The sequence below is a fragment of the Bombus bifarius genome, unplaced genomic scaffold (genome assembly GCF_011952205.1).
Source record: "Bombus bifarius isolate JDL3187 unplaced genomic scaffold, Bbif_JDL3187 scf7180000008045, whole genome shotgun sequence".
NCBI lineage: Eukaryota > Metazoa > Arthropoda > Insecta > Hymenoptera > Apidae > Bombus > Bombus bifarius.
In genome coordinates, this window is record NW_022884411.1 from 461,593 (window position 1) to 480,566 (window position 18,974).

Below are 18,974 nucleotides of genomic sequence, written 5' to 3' on the forward strand. Positions count from 1 at the left end.
ACCATCAGGGACGAGCGACTACGTGTGGTGGCTTCTATACACGCGCCATCCTCTCTCCTCGCATTTGTCTGGTCGCTGATGATTTCACCGATGGGGTTGGCTAAGGGTGACGCGACGAGGGTGAGTATATGGGTCATGGCTAGTGGCGGAGTTCTTGCGCGCACTGTTTTCCGCTCGCCATCCACCACTGGCCCACTACCGTCTTTGTCCACGCGTCTATTATTTCGCAACGGACGCACGTTCCTTTGGTCTTGCAATTTATTCGTGTTGGAGTGTATTACGAGCGAGAAAACGAAAGAAATAAATTACAAGGCTGGCGATTTTCGATCAGCCACGAGCAGATACCATAACGAAAGTGCGGCTAATGAGCGCCAAAATTAGAAAACAGTCTATTTTGCTGTATTCGTGGATGCGTTTGCGATTATTTATGCTAATGGAATATACATTAGCGAAATTGGCCAAGGCGAAACATATTACGATAAGCTGTGCGATCGAGCCGAGTCTTTCTTACGCCTTTTAACGCGTGACATTGTTTTAAGGAAATCGAGTCGCTTTCACTCACGTTCCTCGTTACCGGCGTCCCTCTAACGAGCTCCGACTCGACCCATTCTCTCGTTTCATCTTCCGAGATCGTCGAGTCGATTTCGATAGATGCAACGAAAGGGGACTCGTAGTCAGAGTCGCAGGATGGAGCTTGGTGTGAGAGATCATTCCCGAGAAATTCCCAAAATAAAAAAACACGCCCACGACCGTTAAAGTCTTGGAAAGTGGAGACGTCGGAATACTTGGTTACTTTAGAATTTAGAAAAAAAAAAAAAGAAAAGAAAAAAAGATGATCAGGATGAGCGCGTGTGATCGCGACGACGAGTGTTCGAGTACATGGGATGCGTACAACTGCGCCATCGCGTAAGGCTGCGGTTGGTTTTTCCGCGACTGCGTCGTATACTCTTGTCGGACCAGGAAAATTCAGCCGGAGGAAAGGCGAGAAAACGCGGACGTTAAACGCGAGCATGAACGAGTCGCCAATATACCGACATGTAGGCCAGTGTGTTGGTCGCGACGCGACGCCACGCACCAATTGATTTCCTCCGCGGCAACCCACTGACTCGATCACAGACCACCGGCTCGTTATTCCATCCAATTTGCACCATCTATTTCATAAAACTGCGTACTAACACGCTACATGCTCAACTACGCGGTTCCAGCTTATGTCTACGACTGCATCGAGTACGCGACTTTTCTGCTCTTACGAACGTCGTTGCAAAGCTTACGAACGCTGCAATTTTAGCTGCACGCGACGTAAGCGAACTGGCTGGACGAATGGACCTTCCCGTGACAGTCCTTTCGGCTTCTCCCTTGAGCAACCTTGAGCAACCAGAGAATTTAACGAATTTGCCAGTGTACCGTCGTTAACTATTTATACCAAGTTCAAAGAAAATAGATCGATATAGGTCATGGTTCTCGGGGAACTCTTTCTTCTCTTTATTTTCTATCTTTGGTAGCCACGAAGACGGCGCAACGGTACGCTGGTCCGTTTCTATTTTCAAGGAGCCGCAGCTCCGTATTCGCTAGAGCTTCTGGAGCTTACGACTATCGAAACTATGCGGCCGACCTCTGCTACGAGTCTGCCGGAATTCTAGTTTCGCGCTACGGGAATAGCAAAGCTCGATTTCCATCATTCTCGTCGACTCTCCTTCTCCTCGAGGATGAAAAGACACAGGACTCTTATAGCTTATAATAACAGGATTCTTTTCAAAACAAACTTTTGAAAATGCTATATCGATGAATGACGAAAGCGAGCCGATATATTACAACGCACGCGAGGCTTACGAAGTCTTGCGAAGGCGATCGTCGATCGTATTGCGCGATAATTCTGAAACAGCCGCTAAGAAGCGCGTTTCCAAGGTACGTGTTATTTTCCATGGCCGTGGAATTCCGTGCGCCAGCTATTTTCAAAGGAAACCCGTGACGGCTGAGTTTTGACCGACAGACCTTTTCGAACGTGCAAACAGCATCTAAAGCGATTTCGTCGCTTCCGCAACGACGAGCAAGGGACGTAATCGAGATCGAACGGTGACACGTTCCGGCGCGGCGATTTTAACGGCTATCGCATCGTCATCGTGCGAAAATCCAGCGAACGTTGAAGTAGTGGAGGAAGAAGCTCGCGCGTATCAGCCTGACAGTAATCACCAGGGATCCCCGTGGAAGGAGGTCCGACGCATTCGGGCGCACGCCGTACACCGCACACTGCCGACCACGGACAAAGGAAAACGCGGTGCACTGTGAACCAACCGATTGAGAGCACGGCTCTTCGTTGGTGCAGCCGACAGCACAACTGGCGGCTGTCCTACCGCACCTCTGCACATCCACCCACGCTATATCGATCGTTCCTCCTCTCCCTGGCTCTCCTCTACCCACTTCCTTCTCTTCCTCTCTTCTGCCACTGTACTAGTACCTAGTATTCCTCGTGGTGGCGGTACTGTTAATAGTAGCATCGCAGATGCTATTTGTACATTGGCTATTCGACTACTATCAAGCGCCAGCCACGCTTCTAATACGCTGCCTTGGCATCGTCGTGGCCAGACGCACATACGCCCTTTCGCCTTTTCCAACTTGCAGCTTCCGTTACGACCGATCGCCCTCTTAGCGTTGCAGACGGTTTGGTAGACGATCTAACGCGTCGTGGTCAACGTTTTCTTGGTCGACAACAGGTGCGATCGACGTGAAAACCTAGTTATTGCATTGGCAACTAAGTGATTGCGGACTTGTCAATACCACCCAATGACAAAATCCGCAATCACTTAGTTGCCAACATGGGTAACGATCGTTTCAGACATTGCACGCCATCGATTTGCCTGCACTTGTGCAAAGGTGGAAATTTTTACTTTCAAATTAATACTTTACCGACCGCTATCGGTTCAACAGCATACGCGCGTCCGACCGGCAGCTCAAGCGCAGATTCTCCCTGGCTCCGGCTCTCTTTCGGTTTAGACTTTTCAATACCATTCTTTTCGTTCATCGCGAACGGTAAGTTTTTCAAATTGCTATAAAACTGCGCGAGCTTACAAAACAACGCAATTGAGCAAGATACCTTGGTACTAAATAACAAATTACTGCTCGAATAATGAGAAAGATTGTCGGCGACAAAGAGCGGATTAATAGGCCGTCGGTCGGCAAACGTTGACGACAAAAAGCCGATTAATAGGCTGTCGGTCGGCAAGCGTTGACGACAAAAAGCCGATTAATCGGCTATCGGTCGGTAAAGTGTTAAACCGTCGTTCCATTGGGCAAAAGAATTTCGTTAAGCTCGAACCGGCGATTCGATAAGGGCGGAGCGACTTCCGTGTGTGCGTCTCGTGAAGTTCAGCTTCCTGTTATTGCGATTTCATGGCGATTTAATCGCGCTCTGTGAGGAAAACACGTTTACTCGATTACTGGGAGAAGGAAGGAAAACGAGATTTCGTTAAACCGGTAGGAGAGGAGCAGAACTGGAGAGTTACGTAATTGGTCGCGGCGTAGTAGACGGCTGGTGGGACAAGGCGAACAATAGAAAAGGAAACGGCGGATGGAGCGTGGTTCCAAAATGTTTCCTCGTTGGCCGCGCGCTTCGGCTCTCGGTACGCAACGCATGTTTTGCAGGTAATACGCAGAACACTTTAGTTACGCAACACTCGTGCAACGAAAAGGAATCTCGTGACGAAAAGTAAGAAACGATTGTGTCATTTCGCGCAACTCTAATCACCTTCTCCAACCTTTCGTCGAATCGTCGGACAAAATTTTTCAGCCATCTACAACTAAATTTACAGAGTCCTGTTGGAATCACGAGCGAATAAATCGTAGCAGCAACGGTCGTTTCTAAAGTATTCTAGCAAACTCGTTTTTCGAACACTTGTTGCCCAGTTCGTTTAACCGCGATCGAACACGTATCAGCGGAACGAACGAGCAATTGCGATCATCAAATACGTAGATCGAAGTCAAGGCAGCGATCGTAACTTCGTAATGACTTGGTAACTTTCGATGCGCTTATTACGCGTGTTCGTCGCTTGCGTAAGAGAATCGTGTTATTTAAAAACGGGATGTTGTGTCGTGCAAAAAGGGTACACGTAAGATACAGCTTCGTATCGCGCGGGTACGTTGCACCCTGAATTATCGATCTCCAGATCCTACCCTCTTTTTTTTTTTTTTTTTTTTAACCCCTATTTACGTTTTTCTTCTCGGCGCGGCGATCAGCTGTGTATCACGCGAGCAATCATTTTTATCGTGCAAACAGATACGCGACGAGCAGTCTCCGGCGTGAAAATGTACACCGAAACGTAAAACGATACGTCGAAGACGGATTACGATTTAAAGTGAAACGAAGTGGCGCGCGAGAGAGAAAGGAAAGAGATAGGGGAGCGAATGATCGGACAGCAAATGATTCATAAAACGATCGCGTCGCAATAAAGGCACGCGTGAATAGCGAATGCGTAACGGTTACTCGATCAACGAGTCTGTTTATAACGAGAGAGCTTCGTTCTGCGTCTGCGTAACAGTCGCAAAGAAACGTAAATTGGTAGCGCGATACCGTTCGATAGAAAAAGATAACGGCAGAAAGACGGAGAAAAGCGGAGAGACCGAGGGGACGGCACGTCACTTCCGGTCCATTAAGAGCAACACCGGGGGGGGTCACTGGTGTGTTGCTAGCAGGGAGCTAATTATAATTATAAGAAAGGTAGTGGTTCTCATTTGATCGTGTGCATCCAGATTTTTCGATAATTCTTCCAGATGCTTTAACAGCAGGGGCATCGTATTACAAAGAGATACGCGAGTTCCCAATGCGCAGGCAACAAAGCAAACGAACGAACGTACTGTGATCTACGGCACGTCCTCTTTGTTTACGTCTCGCAGCTACTAAACTTTCAGATATATTTATATATTTGGTATTTGTCAATGCCACCTAGTGACAAAATCCGCAATCACTTAGTTGCCAATCCAATACACGCAGACTACGCCATGTTTTCCATTCGCTTTCGCAATAGCGTTCTTACACGCGTCCCTCTAAATCAGAGAAAACGATCGCATTCTCGGATGGTGATCAAGGTGACTGAACGAATGTAATACAGCGAGGCGATCGATAACTTGAAGACGTAATCGAGAAGGTGCTAGGTACGAAACCGAAGGAAACCAAGCGAAACGAAACGAAAGCAAAGGGAAGAGAGAGAGGCTTACCTGATTTGCGTGTGATAGGCGGGAGCTGTGTGTTCGGTGTGCGTAGTCAGCAGTTCGGCCGGAACGGTGTCCATGTCGATCGGTTGAGTCCTCGATATCGCGATAGGCTGCACCTGAAATACGCCGGGCGTTGTCGGTGAAGGTTGTGGACCTAACAACGACACGCGTACCATTTCCCTACCTTCGCTGTAAAAACAAACAGAACGAAAGATCGTTAAAATCGTGTCCAAGCGGATATTCAGGTTCGATCATCTTACATTCTAAGGCGAGCTACTCACACAGATCGCGGTGCATCCAGTAGAATGCGAAACTTAAAAAAGCAAAACGTAGTCGTACAACGACGCAAGTAACGCGAAAGAAACATACGATTTTTACGTCGAAAAGTGCCAGTACGTTTGAACGTTACGGACGACTGACGGTATTTTGTATATCATTGTTATGTCCTCAATAATTTTTATTGAACATTAATAGTACGCATATAGTACATACAGTACAAGCGGAAAAGGGGTGGTTCTACGCGAAAAAAGAAGTCGAAAATATAGAATACAAATTTTTCGTTTGAGGCTTTGTTTTCGAGAAAATCGACTTTGAATTTTCGCTCGGTACGCGTGCACTTTATCGCGTCTCGTTATAACGGATCTCACTGTATATCGTTGTTTCGATGGAAAAATTAAAAAAAAAAGAAAAAAAAATTTTTATTCTATATTTTCGACTTCTTTTTTCGCGTAGAATCACCCTCTTTCCGCAACCACCCTATATAATAATATAGATGTATTTCATAAAAATATTGGGTTGGCAACTAAGTGATTGCGGATTTTGTCAATACAACCTAATGACAAAGTCCGCAATCACTTAGTTGCCAACCAAATAACAAATATGACGAGCGCTGTTGCGTCGCTTGTTTCTCTTCGCAATCGATAAAGACGAGCGATTTTTCGACTCTGTTTTTTCGAAGAATCCCGCGACTCAAACGGTTAAGATGGCGATCCTTCGCAGGGTTAGAACATCCAACATTCGCCGTTTCGATTCGATGGCGGCGCGAGGTTCATTCCTTCGGAAAGGAAGAAGACAGAAAATAAGATTACGCTGAATGAAGAGAACGTTTCAACGAACCGACTGCATAATAACCGGTATCCATCGAGCGATTCATTATGTATCATCTACGACACGAGAACCGAATTAGTTAACGGTGATTTATCGCGAAATGCTTTCTTCCTTGGTGATAGTTTTTCGGTCGTTAAATATTTCGTTGGGCTCACGTGTTGCACAAATGGCATCGTGCCAAAGGATACGCTGACACTTGCCAATTTGTGAGATCGCTTGACAATCCAGTATGTAGATATACTAAAACCAGAAACATCAAAATGTCGTTAACTCTGATCGAAAATTGTTGTTTCTCGTTAACGTGGCGAATCGCGATCAGATAGAATCGATAAAAGCTTAGTCGAACGATCGAATTCACCGAAGCCGCTTCTAAAAACGATGCAACGTGTCTTTTGAAAGTAATTCCGTTCTTATCTTGCCATAAATAAAATTATCCACAGGTTATTTCATTTGTCAGGGGAAAAAAAGAACGCGTGTAAAATAACGTGGAGCGACCTTGGTTGGAAGACGGTAAAACGAGGAATTTGCCTCGGGACGGATCGTCGCCCCATTCGTTCAATGGCTGTTTGCCACCACCCTGTGGCGTAAACGGTGACCCTCTCACTTTTCAAGGGGCGCCCCACGGATTGCGGAGAAAGTGTTTAATCGATATTTTTCAACGGCGAAACTTCGCACGTTGGAAAATTCTACGCACGGATCGCTTCCGATTATGTCTCGCAACCGCAACTAACCGCTTTCGCTTCCTCTTCTTATTTCATTATCAATCAACTATCACGCTTTATATAGAAATGCAGCGACTGGTCCCTTTACTACGGAAATTCTAGTTTCCATTTATAGATGGCGAACCGATTTTAATTAAATATCGACCGAGCGTTTGTGCTCGCGATAAACGAAAACGATTGGAATTAGATAAATTATTAATCACTTAACGATCTGGCGGTAAACATCTTATCGAGTGAAGCATTACTACAAATGTTTTGAAATGCATCGAATGGTTGCTACGCCAGCTATAATCTTTTTGTGCACATTTATTACGGATTACCACGTTTGCCGGAAGTACGCGGTGTTCGTCAACTATCGCGTCAACACATTGTGTATCGATGCGCGGTTAATCGCGCGACAATTTGCGCCAGTATACGTTCCGTTGGTATAAACAACAATCAACGAATACGTTCGTTTTCAAATCGTTTCAAAATGAAGCTATGGTAAATGGAACGTGCTCGAATACTATGCATTACAAAAGCACGATTTTATTATCGAAACCACGATAACGCGACGTATATCAAAATGACTCTCGATGTTATTGCGGTTACCGACCAACTATACACCCTCTGCTGTTATGACAACAAGACGCGATGGCTCGAAAAAAACCGACCTGTTACCGAGCGTAGCGAGTCATCCTCTTACGCAATCGGCACGTTCTTCCATGTCGACTTTCGCGTCCGAGTGGGGGAGGGGAGCAACGGGGGAAAAAAGAAAAAAAGAAAAAAAGGGAAAGGAAGGGAAAGGTAGAAGAAGAGGGTAAAAAAGAACGAAAGCGGAAAAGAAAAGGAAAAGAACAAGAGGCAGTTTTACGCAAGGGAAACGAAAGAAATCGAAAGGATGGAGAAGCAAAGCCGAGGTCTGGCTTGGAACCGGTTTTACCATTCCACGGTCACGCGACTTTTCATCCCGATGCAGCCGGTTACGAAGAAATCGATCTTACGACGATAATGCACGAATGTTACGCGCGTCCAACGAGAGAAATCGACCTGCGTATATATACGTAGATGCAGGCTATCGAACAGCACGCGAGTACATGCGGCAAATACGATCAGGAAAAAATAGAAATACGGAGAGTACGCGTGTTTACGATTATTTCAACGAGAGCGTCTCGGCCTGCTATACTTTAGCCTCCCATTCCCCGACACCCACGTTTGTCACGTTCGCCACGTTTCCTACGGTAGCATGCGGTCTGACGTCATGGTGCATTTAAACACCTACGCTATACGATTTAAACTTTAGACCTTGAGTTTGTGATACCATCCCGCGCCGATGATGATCTCGGTATGTCGAAATGTTTTTCGTAACTGTCACCAGACTGTACCCGCGAGCAAATACCCTCCGACCGTGCCTTTTATTTCAGTCGATATATTCAACCGGTCGATCGTCACGCCACTATTTAACACGCGTTAATTGGAAGCTCGACGTTCGATTTTCTTAAGCGATATCGACAGTGTTAATGTCATCTAATTCATACGATCCATGTGCTACTTCAAACCGAAGCTATACCCAAATACGTGTAAATTATAATTAAGTAGGTACTTATTAAATTTTAACCCAGTTTCGTAGACGGGCGTCTTCTTGGTCGAAAAACACACTGGAGAGTAATGGCATCGACTATTGTACGAATAAGGGGCGGATGGTCGATGAATGATACGTGGGCGCCACTGCGTCTATAACCCTACGAGGTCAACTTCTCTATACCCGTACCCAAACGAGAGCTTCCAGTGATATCGAAGAAAATTGATATTTCCAGAAAATGAAATCAGGGATAGATGCGTTATTTTACCAAGAAACCGTGACAAACTTTACGGTAAACGGTCGACGCGCCAAGATTTAACAATGATTAGATGAGTAAATACTTTAGATTCGTCACGGGACGTGAATTATCGGCTACTGCTTCGTTTAAGATTACCCCGTGTTTTTCATTTTCGGGTACGCCCATTTTGTTTCTACTCAGAGGCATATTTTTAACTTCTTACGCTCGCCAGAATCTATGTAACGACATATAGCACATGCGATCGGTTGTGCGCGATGGACGAGTGTGTGAAAAGTTGTACAGGATCGTCGAAAGACTTTGTATGACGCGGCACAAACTCCCACATACGCCGCGTCAATTTATATTCATAACTGAGAGGAATTTCTCGTTGGAAACCGGCTTTATTCAGCTCGATTTACGCGTGCTTCCCGCTCAAATTTTCCAAGCGGCACGGATGAACGAACGAAAGACGGATATCACGTCTTAAACGTTTAACCGTTTTAACCGTTTAATCCGTAAAAGGAGACATGCTTGAAACGCGATTCTTCGTCGTGAGCTCGGTGATATACATTACACAGGCTGATCACGCATGACCGACTAGAGTTGAGCTTCGATATAACGCCTAAAGTTAAATTGTACACACGAAATAAAAACCAGCAAACGTTCCATTTTTTTCTATAGAAACGAATAATTTTCATACTACCGCAATAAATTACGAAATCTAACTTTTACGTCGGTTGCCACGCTTTCTTTATCGAGTTCGCTCGTTAGTGAAATCCGGAAAATAAAAAACTGTAAGTTAATCGTTGGAACGAGTGAACAAAGCACGTGTATACGTGTCGTATGTAAAGATATAGAAAAAAATAAACGTTAGAAAAAATAAATGATAGCCAAGCAAAGAGAGATAACGTTATTATCAGAGTGGGCTAAAGATTCGACTGTATGTATTTCAATTTGTATTTCAATTGGCGATAACGACTTGAGCATGTTTTACTTTACGATGTTCTATTTCTTAAACAGAAACTTAAACGAACAAGAAATTTCGTAAGTGAATTTAGCAGCGTATTTCAGAAAGCTGATCTTTAGACGTTCGATAATTAATCTATCGACGATCGTAAAATAAAAATGTGCATTATTGTTAGAGATTATACTTGCAACGCACTTGAACCGTCTACGAACTACGCTTCGCTTCTAGCTTTAGCTTTAGAATATAGTAGTGGTCGGAAAAAGGAGGTAGTGTAGTATGTATAAGATGAACATTAAGTGCAAACTACTAGGTTAACGCGAAAACGTTACCTCCCCGAGTGGCGGTACCGGTTTAACAAAAGGAAGATCCAAAGATTCGAAAGAAAGGGTCCGTAGTGTGTCAAGATGGCTCGTCGCCATGGTAACTAGCCAGAGAGTACTCGGTCTCTTTTGCATTTTCACCCTCAGTAACTACCATGTTTCTCCCATCTCCACCTTCCCCTTTTACTACATTGGTTGGTTCGGTTTATAGACTTTTCAGAGAGAATCGATTGCACGGTAATACGCGTAATCATCGTCAACGAGTAGAACTAGAAGTGTACGCACAACTAGTCTCTATCATTGTGCTTAAAATAGAAACAAATGAACGATTGCAAGAAAACTATCGAGATATCTTCTTTCGATACGACTGCGTTCGAACGAATGGTAATTTGAACAGCGATTAATTTTATCGAAGTCACTGCTTCAATTCGTCATGCTCTACCAAGCAAACGAACGATCGTTCTGTTTACCAACGAATAGCCTAAAAAAAGAATCATACCTGACAGATGAGAATCCGTCAGCTTCCCGTGGCCGTGGCTCGGGAACAATGACGAGAAGCTCCTGTAAATACTCCTGGCATGCAAGTTCTTTCCCCTGAACTTCGATCAAGCTCAACCGGTATCACTCGGTAATGCTAGACACTCGCGAAAAAGGTACACAGGGCTGTCGACCGATGCCCAGGTACGACACGAACTAAACTTCGGCCTCCGGGAAACGAAGCTACGCGTCGCGAAATCGATCGTAAATCTTCCGCACCACGCCTGCGTTTATAGGCTTCCCTTGCTCCACCTTGTCTGGCTTTACACTGAGAACGACCCACGGCACAAGGCACAACCCGACATCGCGTCGAACAACTGCGACGGTGCTATGCTCTCTCGGCGCTTTCGCGAAACATCCCATTATTCGACGCGCGCTCCCGATCGTTCGATTACGTTCGGACCAGTCTTTTTTACAATTTAGTTCTGTTTCTCACATGATAAAAATAACTCGATCTTTTTGAACGTTTGTCGTCGCGTGCATCGACATTAAGGCATCGTAGGTATCATTAATTCCTTTGCTTCGTTAGATGCGTATGCTTCATTGGCATTCCTCAGATATGCATATACATATTATGCAACATAACATTAGATCCAATACTATTTCAATTGTATAGTTATTTGTATAGATTTATGTGGCATAACAAGATAGAACACATATAGACGCGCATAAATTCGTATTTGTTCATGTGCAAATTCTAAGGATGACATCATGCCTTACCCCAAGGCAGTTGGAGAATATTTTAAAACCTCGCGAATGATGTCAATATCATTACCTTTTATGTTAACCTACTACAGGTTATTTAAGGAATTACTCACCATACAAATATGTTAAGAGAACTTTTTACCGTAATTCGCAATTTGTCAATCGACATCTGTGTATGCATTATTGTGAGAGGTAACTTCAGATGGCATAGAAAATTAGACGTGGAAGATTCTGCGGAAACCTGTTTATTCAGCCTAAAACGAAATTTAATCCCGACCGTAATGTTGTCGAAAAACGACATTAAGTATTCCGTGCGTGTGCTTTGTCGTTTAACCGGATCAAACACGATAATGATCACACCAGGCAATAAGTAGAAGTCTATTAGGGAGATCGCGCGTGGGCGGAGGTGTCTACGTTACCAAACTACGGCTAGTAACGCTTGACTCCAACCTCACCGATGAAATGCAGTCTCAAAGAAAGAAATACGAACTGTTAACTGCTTGTAATGACTATGTGGAAAGAAAAAGGTATGGATTACATAAATCTGTATCGTCGACTTTACATTAATACATACTTGTTATGTATTGTGACGATAAAAGAATTCTAATCGCTAAAAGTTATACGCTTATCGAAAGATCTTATGTAAAAAGATAATGTTCCTAAGAACTCTTCATATCGATATTTAATGTTTAACGTATCGGATGACGTGACACATAACGGCACACGACATGTATGTATGTGTATATATATATATCGTAGGTATATATGTATATATATATATATATATATATATATATATATATATATATATATATATATAAAAGTAAGTACAAGTGCAGCAGCACGGAAGGAGAAAGAATATTTCAATTACTTACTCGGTATCAGGTACAGATGCGATCATAGAGGGTATGCGGCCGTTGTGGTCCATAAACCGATTGATCTCCGGCTCTTCTTGAACAGGAGTCTCGTATACCAAAGTTTCTACCATTGATCCTTTACTCGAACCAAAGGAAACTCTAGAAAACCCAATATACTTTTTTAGTCTCTAATATTTAGAATTATGTTATTCTTATACATATGACTGCGTGTATTAGCAACAAGATAATGAATATAAACGAGATAAAACAGCAGAGGAAGAACTATTAACATAAAAAACATTATTAGCCGCGCGGAAAGCCGAAAAAAATAGTTGCCGTAAACCTCAATTTCCTATCGCGTGACAGTACTCGAAGCAAGTGAATCGGACACTCGGCAACCGCAGGAGCAGGCGGTCCGATATCAAAATCGAAATCCCACGATCATGGATCGAATTACAGGGATCGAGAGCAGTCAGGATTAAAACTGCGAGTGTCTATCTTATACAATGTGCAAAACACGGTGGCACCGAATTTTAAAAATATCATCAGAGGATAATTGCTATAATTTGTACACACATATACGTATATCACAGTTCTATCGATTATCGTCGAAATACAAGTATAGAATTTTTGACGACGAAATTTAACATTCTAAACTAAACTAACTAGAAATTAAAATATCCAGTATCTTATCCTGTCTATTTAATTTTCCTATTATGTATATACTCCGATTTTATCTCCTTTTGAAACATGGTTGTGATCTAGGCTGAAGCGGTTGTTAGTACGGTGCTGCCACATGACGACAGTTTTGCTCAACGAAACTATAGTCGAGAGGGTAATACAGAGATACATCGTATAGAAAGATGCTTAAAGTCACATGGTTGCATAGTCGTACAGTAACGTTCTAAATACTATCGTTGTTCTGTTCTCTAACGTACGTAGTTCCTTTCTACTTACTACCTTGTCTGTGTCACTAACCCGAATTTTTCTCGATGATGTAACTGACTCGTAATTGCTCGCCCACGCGTTGCTTTCTTACTTTCTTACTCAGAAAACTAAATGCGTTCACCTCAATTTTTTTATACTTTAGCGCGTTATAATTAATGCACAATATAATTAGTTCTTCCTAGAATTTGCAGAAAAAAGGAAATATACGATACGTTACGCTATTCGTATTTCAATTTTGTGTAGCCACTTTTATATCGTTTTTTAATAGCTCTTTCCGATTATTTTTTTCGTATTCTTTTTTCACGGCATTAATGCAAACAATGTAAAAGCTGTAAGTCTAATTGAATAGAAACTTATTTTGTAAACAACCTTCGGTTAAAAATGATTTTATGGCTGTACTAACGGAAAGAGGTTGGTATGTGTTAAAAGTACTGGATAGTTTCAGCAAACACCTAATTAAAAATACTGTTGAGTGGGAGGTTTCCCCTTTTAACGCTGCGTTATCGCGTGATAGTTGAATTTACCATATGTGACTTATCCGTCCATCTATCGTTACTAAATTAAGAAATTTCAGAATTAAACATTTCGATAATACGTTTTTATCTGCTGAAAATCATTGAATTTAAGACGTTATATCGCGGACTAAATAAATAAAAGCGGAAAAGGAAATACATATGCAGACAATTTTTTAATGCTATTGTATCTGTAATGTCTGATATAAGGCCTGTATTATACTAAGGTTTGTTCAAACGCGGTCCATGAGACGTGGAACGACCGTGAGCTACCTTAACGTATAAATGTCACAGGAGTTCCAGCGACTTGTTCCGCAAAGCTTGAGTCATGTTTATTCCATTAAGTGGCGTTCAATTGATAACGTAAATTTCTTAATACCATATATATGCATACGTATACACTCGCAAGGAAATCCTATCGCGAATTCAATCGCGAAAGAAATAAAAAGCTGCGATCGTAGGTATCTTTGTGTTTTTCAAAGCGATAGATACAATTTTAACTCGGTCAACACTTCCAAACGTTCCACCTTGACAGTGAAACGACTCGCTGCGATCTCCTTTTCCGTGTGATGGCGAGCGCCATTGAAACAGCGCTCGCGTGAACGTTACAACCGCCGCATCTTCTGCCTGTTGAATTTTTCTTGCAATTCTCACCGATACGTGTGTACTTCGAGCTTTTTCTCGTAGCAAAGAGAACAATGCGAGAAAACTACGTATATCGCGATCGAACAAAAATATCAATGACGCACGATAGATGCTTTCTATCACTACATCGAACGATAATTTTGATATAATAATAGCGCGTGTTCAAGGGTAAAAAGATAGACAATGACCGTGAATTACCAGAAATAGCAACGAATTCGGGAAAGTCGATCGCTCGTACTAGTTATGATACAGCAAAGGAAAGAGGTTAAAGACCGAATGAACCAATTTAGAAAGGTGATCTCGATATGACCTTTGAACTCTCTCTCTCTCTCTCTCTCTCTGCATCAACTTTATCTCTATCTCTAGCCTGGATATTCGTCGCGTTTGCCCCTACCTCTTTAGACTAGTGTGCTTGGCTCCGTTGAAAATTTTGTTCTTCCGATCGCTTCCGACCGTACTGGCCTCGCTGTTTATGCTGTACAGGCTGTCATCCTTGGTGACCTTGGACGTGTGCAAAGTCGATTTTTTCACCACAGTGCCATTGTGTTTGGGGCTTTCGGCCGACACTCCGTGTTGCTGCTGCTCGTCCTGCCGGTGATGCTGCTGCTGGTCACCAGCGTGCTCCTCGATCTTCGTCGAAACGATCATTGTTTTTCCCGTGTCAACGTACTTTTTCGGAGAAACGGTGATTACTTTGCCTGTCGGCTTCGAAGCGATAGGGGGCCGTTCTCTCAGACTCTTCTGCAACTTACTAGCACGGTAATTGGCCTGATTCGAGTCTCCCGGTGGTGGTTTGTCTTCGGTCGGCAGCATGTACGACAACATTGTCCTTTCTCCGTTCACCTGTGCGAGAAAAAAAAACCAAGCGATTCTACTTTGCGGAAAAGGGAAACGATGGTAATTGGTAGGACAGATGGCTGGGGCAACCTGGCAACACAAGCGCACAAGTCGATTTCCCTGCGCTGGAAATCATTGGCGTATCCTCATGCTCGTGTCCGGTGCTAATCGAGCCACGAAGGAAAGAGGTTGCGCTTGAATTACCAATTGGAACTAATTACACCATCAGCCGTGAGTTAGTATCCGTTAACGCTTCAACGATCTCTATGAAACGCTTTCTTTTCTCTAACGGATCGACATTGGTGGTATTATAACTGTAGAAACGATGCGATCCGATAGAAACGCTTCTGTCATTGTTGTCGAATCGTAAATGAAAATTTCCGAACCGGCATCGTGGAAAAAGGTGAAACGAACGGTTCTTCGAAATCTATTGGCGGATTAAGACGTTTTTCAGGTTTCCAGTAAGAAGAGGTTTGGAACAAGTTCAAGCGGTTCTTTAACGTGCGGATTTTAAAGTGGAGAGAAAGGTACGGCTGGAACGGAGAAAGAAACGAGAGGATCTCGGGAACCGTGACGGCAATCCAAGACGTTAGATCACGCTTCACCACATTGGATCCCGTTCACTCTCAAAGGATGCGGTGAGCAAGGATATCGTGACTCACCGATTGTCTCTTGTCACTTTAGATTTCCGTATCGTGTATCTTGACGATCATCTCTGGCGAGTTCGTGTATGGATCCATTGGAACGAACAACTATTACTAGCAAAAAGTAAACTATGGTAGCGCACGCGAGTCTACGACCGATGCGTTGGCAACTAAGTGATTGCGGATTTTGCCAATATCACCTAATGACAAAATCCGCAATCGCTTAGTTGCCAACCTAATACATATTATTATACACTTATGCTCTTATTGCTATTATACTATCGCTATTATATACTCGTAATGCTCTTCCGTTTCTAGACGAGAGAAATATACGAAACAAGAAGTTCTATGGGCGAAAGACGGAAGAAAGAAAAAGGCGCGCTCGTCGAAGAAAACGGATAACGCGAACTGACCGACAGAACGTTAGAAACCTACGACGACCGAAAGGTTATGGAAGGAACGAGGATGTCGGACAAACCTCTTCGCTCGCGCTTCGTTCAAACTCCATTCCCGCCCCCTTTCCTTCGATTACGTCATCCTGCAATAGCAGGCTCTCCCTCGTCTATATCGGACCGGGCGCCGTCGCTTTTTTCCTATATCGACTGGCTGTTCCGCCAGCGCGAGCCAGGCGCAGCTTGCAAATCGCGTTTCGTTTCATCTTTGCCCGCCGCTTTGCGATGCGCTCCGGGGCTTGCCGATGCATTTCAGTCGACACGTACGCCGTATACTCGATCGTTGCTTTTTCTTTGTCTTTCGTCGATTTCACCGAACGTCGTAGACGCAATAACGATGAAAAAAAGAAAAAAAAAGAAAAAAAAAGAAAAAAAGCAGACAGCTAAAATAAAATCAATATCGGCGGCATTGTTGGAGCGGATTCAATTGACCGAGTAAAAGCCGTATATAGGAGCGCGGTAAATTCGGCGGCGATTAACCGCGAAACATCGTACGTATTCTCGAACGGTTCTGCCAGGGAATTCATGGAAGAGAGGAAGTGCATTGGAAAGTAATAAAAAGACATCGGGTAGCATTTCATTCTTAGGATACTTACGCTGTGACCAAGGAGCCTTCGAGTCGGTGACTTTTAAAAGGCTGGCGTGCTGGACTGGCATTTGGGCTACCTGCAACACAAACGCGATATTTCGTGTCAGAGCATCGCCTAGAATTTGAACGAGAAGCCTATTTCGAGTGTCGAAGCTCGCGGTATTTTAACGCGAATGGCATGCATTCCAGCGTATCAGCAGCATGCTCGGCTGGAATTTAAAGCTACAAGAAGAAAGAAATATCACCGAGGAAATATCAGCAAGAAGCGGCGCTCTGCATTTGCTTTGGCAATTCTAAAAATGCCATTAGTCGCGGAACCTGGAAATCTGTCGGTAAGCTGGGTTAGTTTCAACCCTGGCCGTCGAGCATCGCTCTTTTTCAATGGGCAATGCGTCAACATTGTCAGCAGGCGTGGCACGGGACGAAGCGGGAGCAAGCGATCTCGCTGGCTGAATAGGCACCTGTTTTCGCAGACAGGTGACACAAACGCGTACAACGCGCACTGTATGCAAACGCGTGAGAACCTCGGGATAGACCGAGGGCAATGACTGCTAGAACAGCGCGGGTGCGCCGACAGACGAATGTCTTGAAAAAAAGTACCACCTTCGACCGTCTGCCTGAGCCCTCTCGCTCGAGATTTCCACTGCCAACTGCCACGGACTTGTCTACTCGACAGACAAACCCTCCGGAGAAACCTACCATGTATTCGACGATGCGGGTTTTCCAAGTCGTGCGCGTCTTTCGCTTTTTCCTTCTCACCGCCATTTCCCACGCCGGCCAGAAACATCGTTTTATCAAAGATATGCGCCACTGCCTCGCGCGACATCTTTTCGTATGCAACGTATGAACGCGAAGAACGATAAGAGCGGATCGAATTCTATCGTACGTGGTATTTCGCAGAACGAACGATCTCTGCGACTGCGAGTTTATTTCCGTGGGATTATCGGCCTCCGGTAACTGATACTTGCAGGAACGGAGGTGGAAATTTAAACGAATTGTGCCACGCGTGGATGCGAGAAGTTTCTGAGTCGGCGATTCGTGAAATATGGATTTACAGGAAACAAATCAAGAAATAAAATTTGCCTACAAACACACCGCATATCTGGAAGATGCGGGTTTCGTTCGTGGTGTGTAAACTGATCCAAACGGCATTAGAAAGGAAACTGGACGTCGACGAACTTATCAACCGTTTAAACTAGTTTAAAGCGAGCAAAGCGCAAACGAAGTTACGGATACGTGATTGCGTTTTTATCGTACGATTGGGTCGCGCGTCGTGCGTCGTGATCACGGTGCATGACAACTCACTGTAGTTCGGTGCATCGAGCCACTAAATTGATAAATTTGCATGACCCGCTATTCACGGACAACGTCGTTTTACGACGCAGCAATGATTGCAATCACGCTCTCCTTTCCAGTTACGACGATCGTACGCAATTTCTTTCGTCGCAGCGAGCATCCGCTTTCATCACTAAGGCTGAAAGATTTAATTGTTGCAAACTAGTCATCCACCGTGGCCAAGGTAAAAGAGAGTCTGCTTTTGTTGGCCGCGAACGTTGCACTATCGCTGTCTGCTTTATCGTCTTTTTTGCAAAAAGCAACTCGCGTGTCATTTCTTCGCTGTAATACGATACCGACTTGTGTCGTAGTAATCGAGTTGCGTGCCTTCCCCAACACTTTCGGTTCGACCAAAGTTTTCTAACATCCTTCGCGTATGAAATTTTGTCAACCAGCGACAGCTATCGATTATGAATAGCATTAAAATAACGTTTCTGTTTTACGTTCGGTAAGACGAACACGCGATGCTTACATAATTGCGAGACTCCAATGGAATTGTCGTAAACAGGGGGCTCTAACTTGTCACCGTTAACGTTAGCGCGCCTACGTTTCATCTCGTATGACCGCGTTATTTACAAGCTGGTCGCAATGTATGAATATAAAATGCTTTGACCAACCGTGGATACTAATCAATTCTGAGGTTTTACTCGCAATGTTGAATTGTAATTAGAATGGTCGGTGATGCGGGAAATTTGCGCAGTCCTGAAATCGGTCATCCCTGTCAACGCGGAACGATCGATAAAGCGTGTATCGTAAATATCCAGGCAAATTCGAATATATATACATATAAACG

The 18,974-nt window shown here is 43.9% G+C and overlaps 1 protein-coding gene across 1 annotated transcript in view; it reads right to left on the minus strand.

The window, feature by feature from the left end:
- The window catches only part of LOC117207684, a 40,167-nt gene that overhangs the window by 6,565 nt on the left and 14,628 nt on the right, over positions 1–18,974 (minus strand). The window contains exons 2-5 of the mRNA XM_033448098.1: positions 16,854–16,923; positions 14,719–15,167; positions 12,238–12,378; positions 5,209–5,394 (exon numbers count right to left, since the gene is read on the minus strand). Of these exons, the coding sequence (XP_033303989.1) occupies positions 5,209–5,394; positions 12,238–12,378; positions 14,719–15,149 (758 nt within the window). The 5' untranslated portion in view covers positions 15,150–15,167; positions 16,854–16,923. The remainder of the gene's footprint in view (positions 1–5,208; positions 5,395–12,237; positions 12,379–14,718; positions 15,168–16,853; positions 16,924–18,974) is intronic.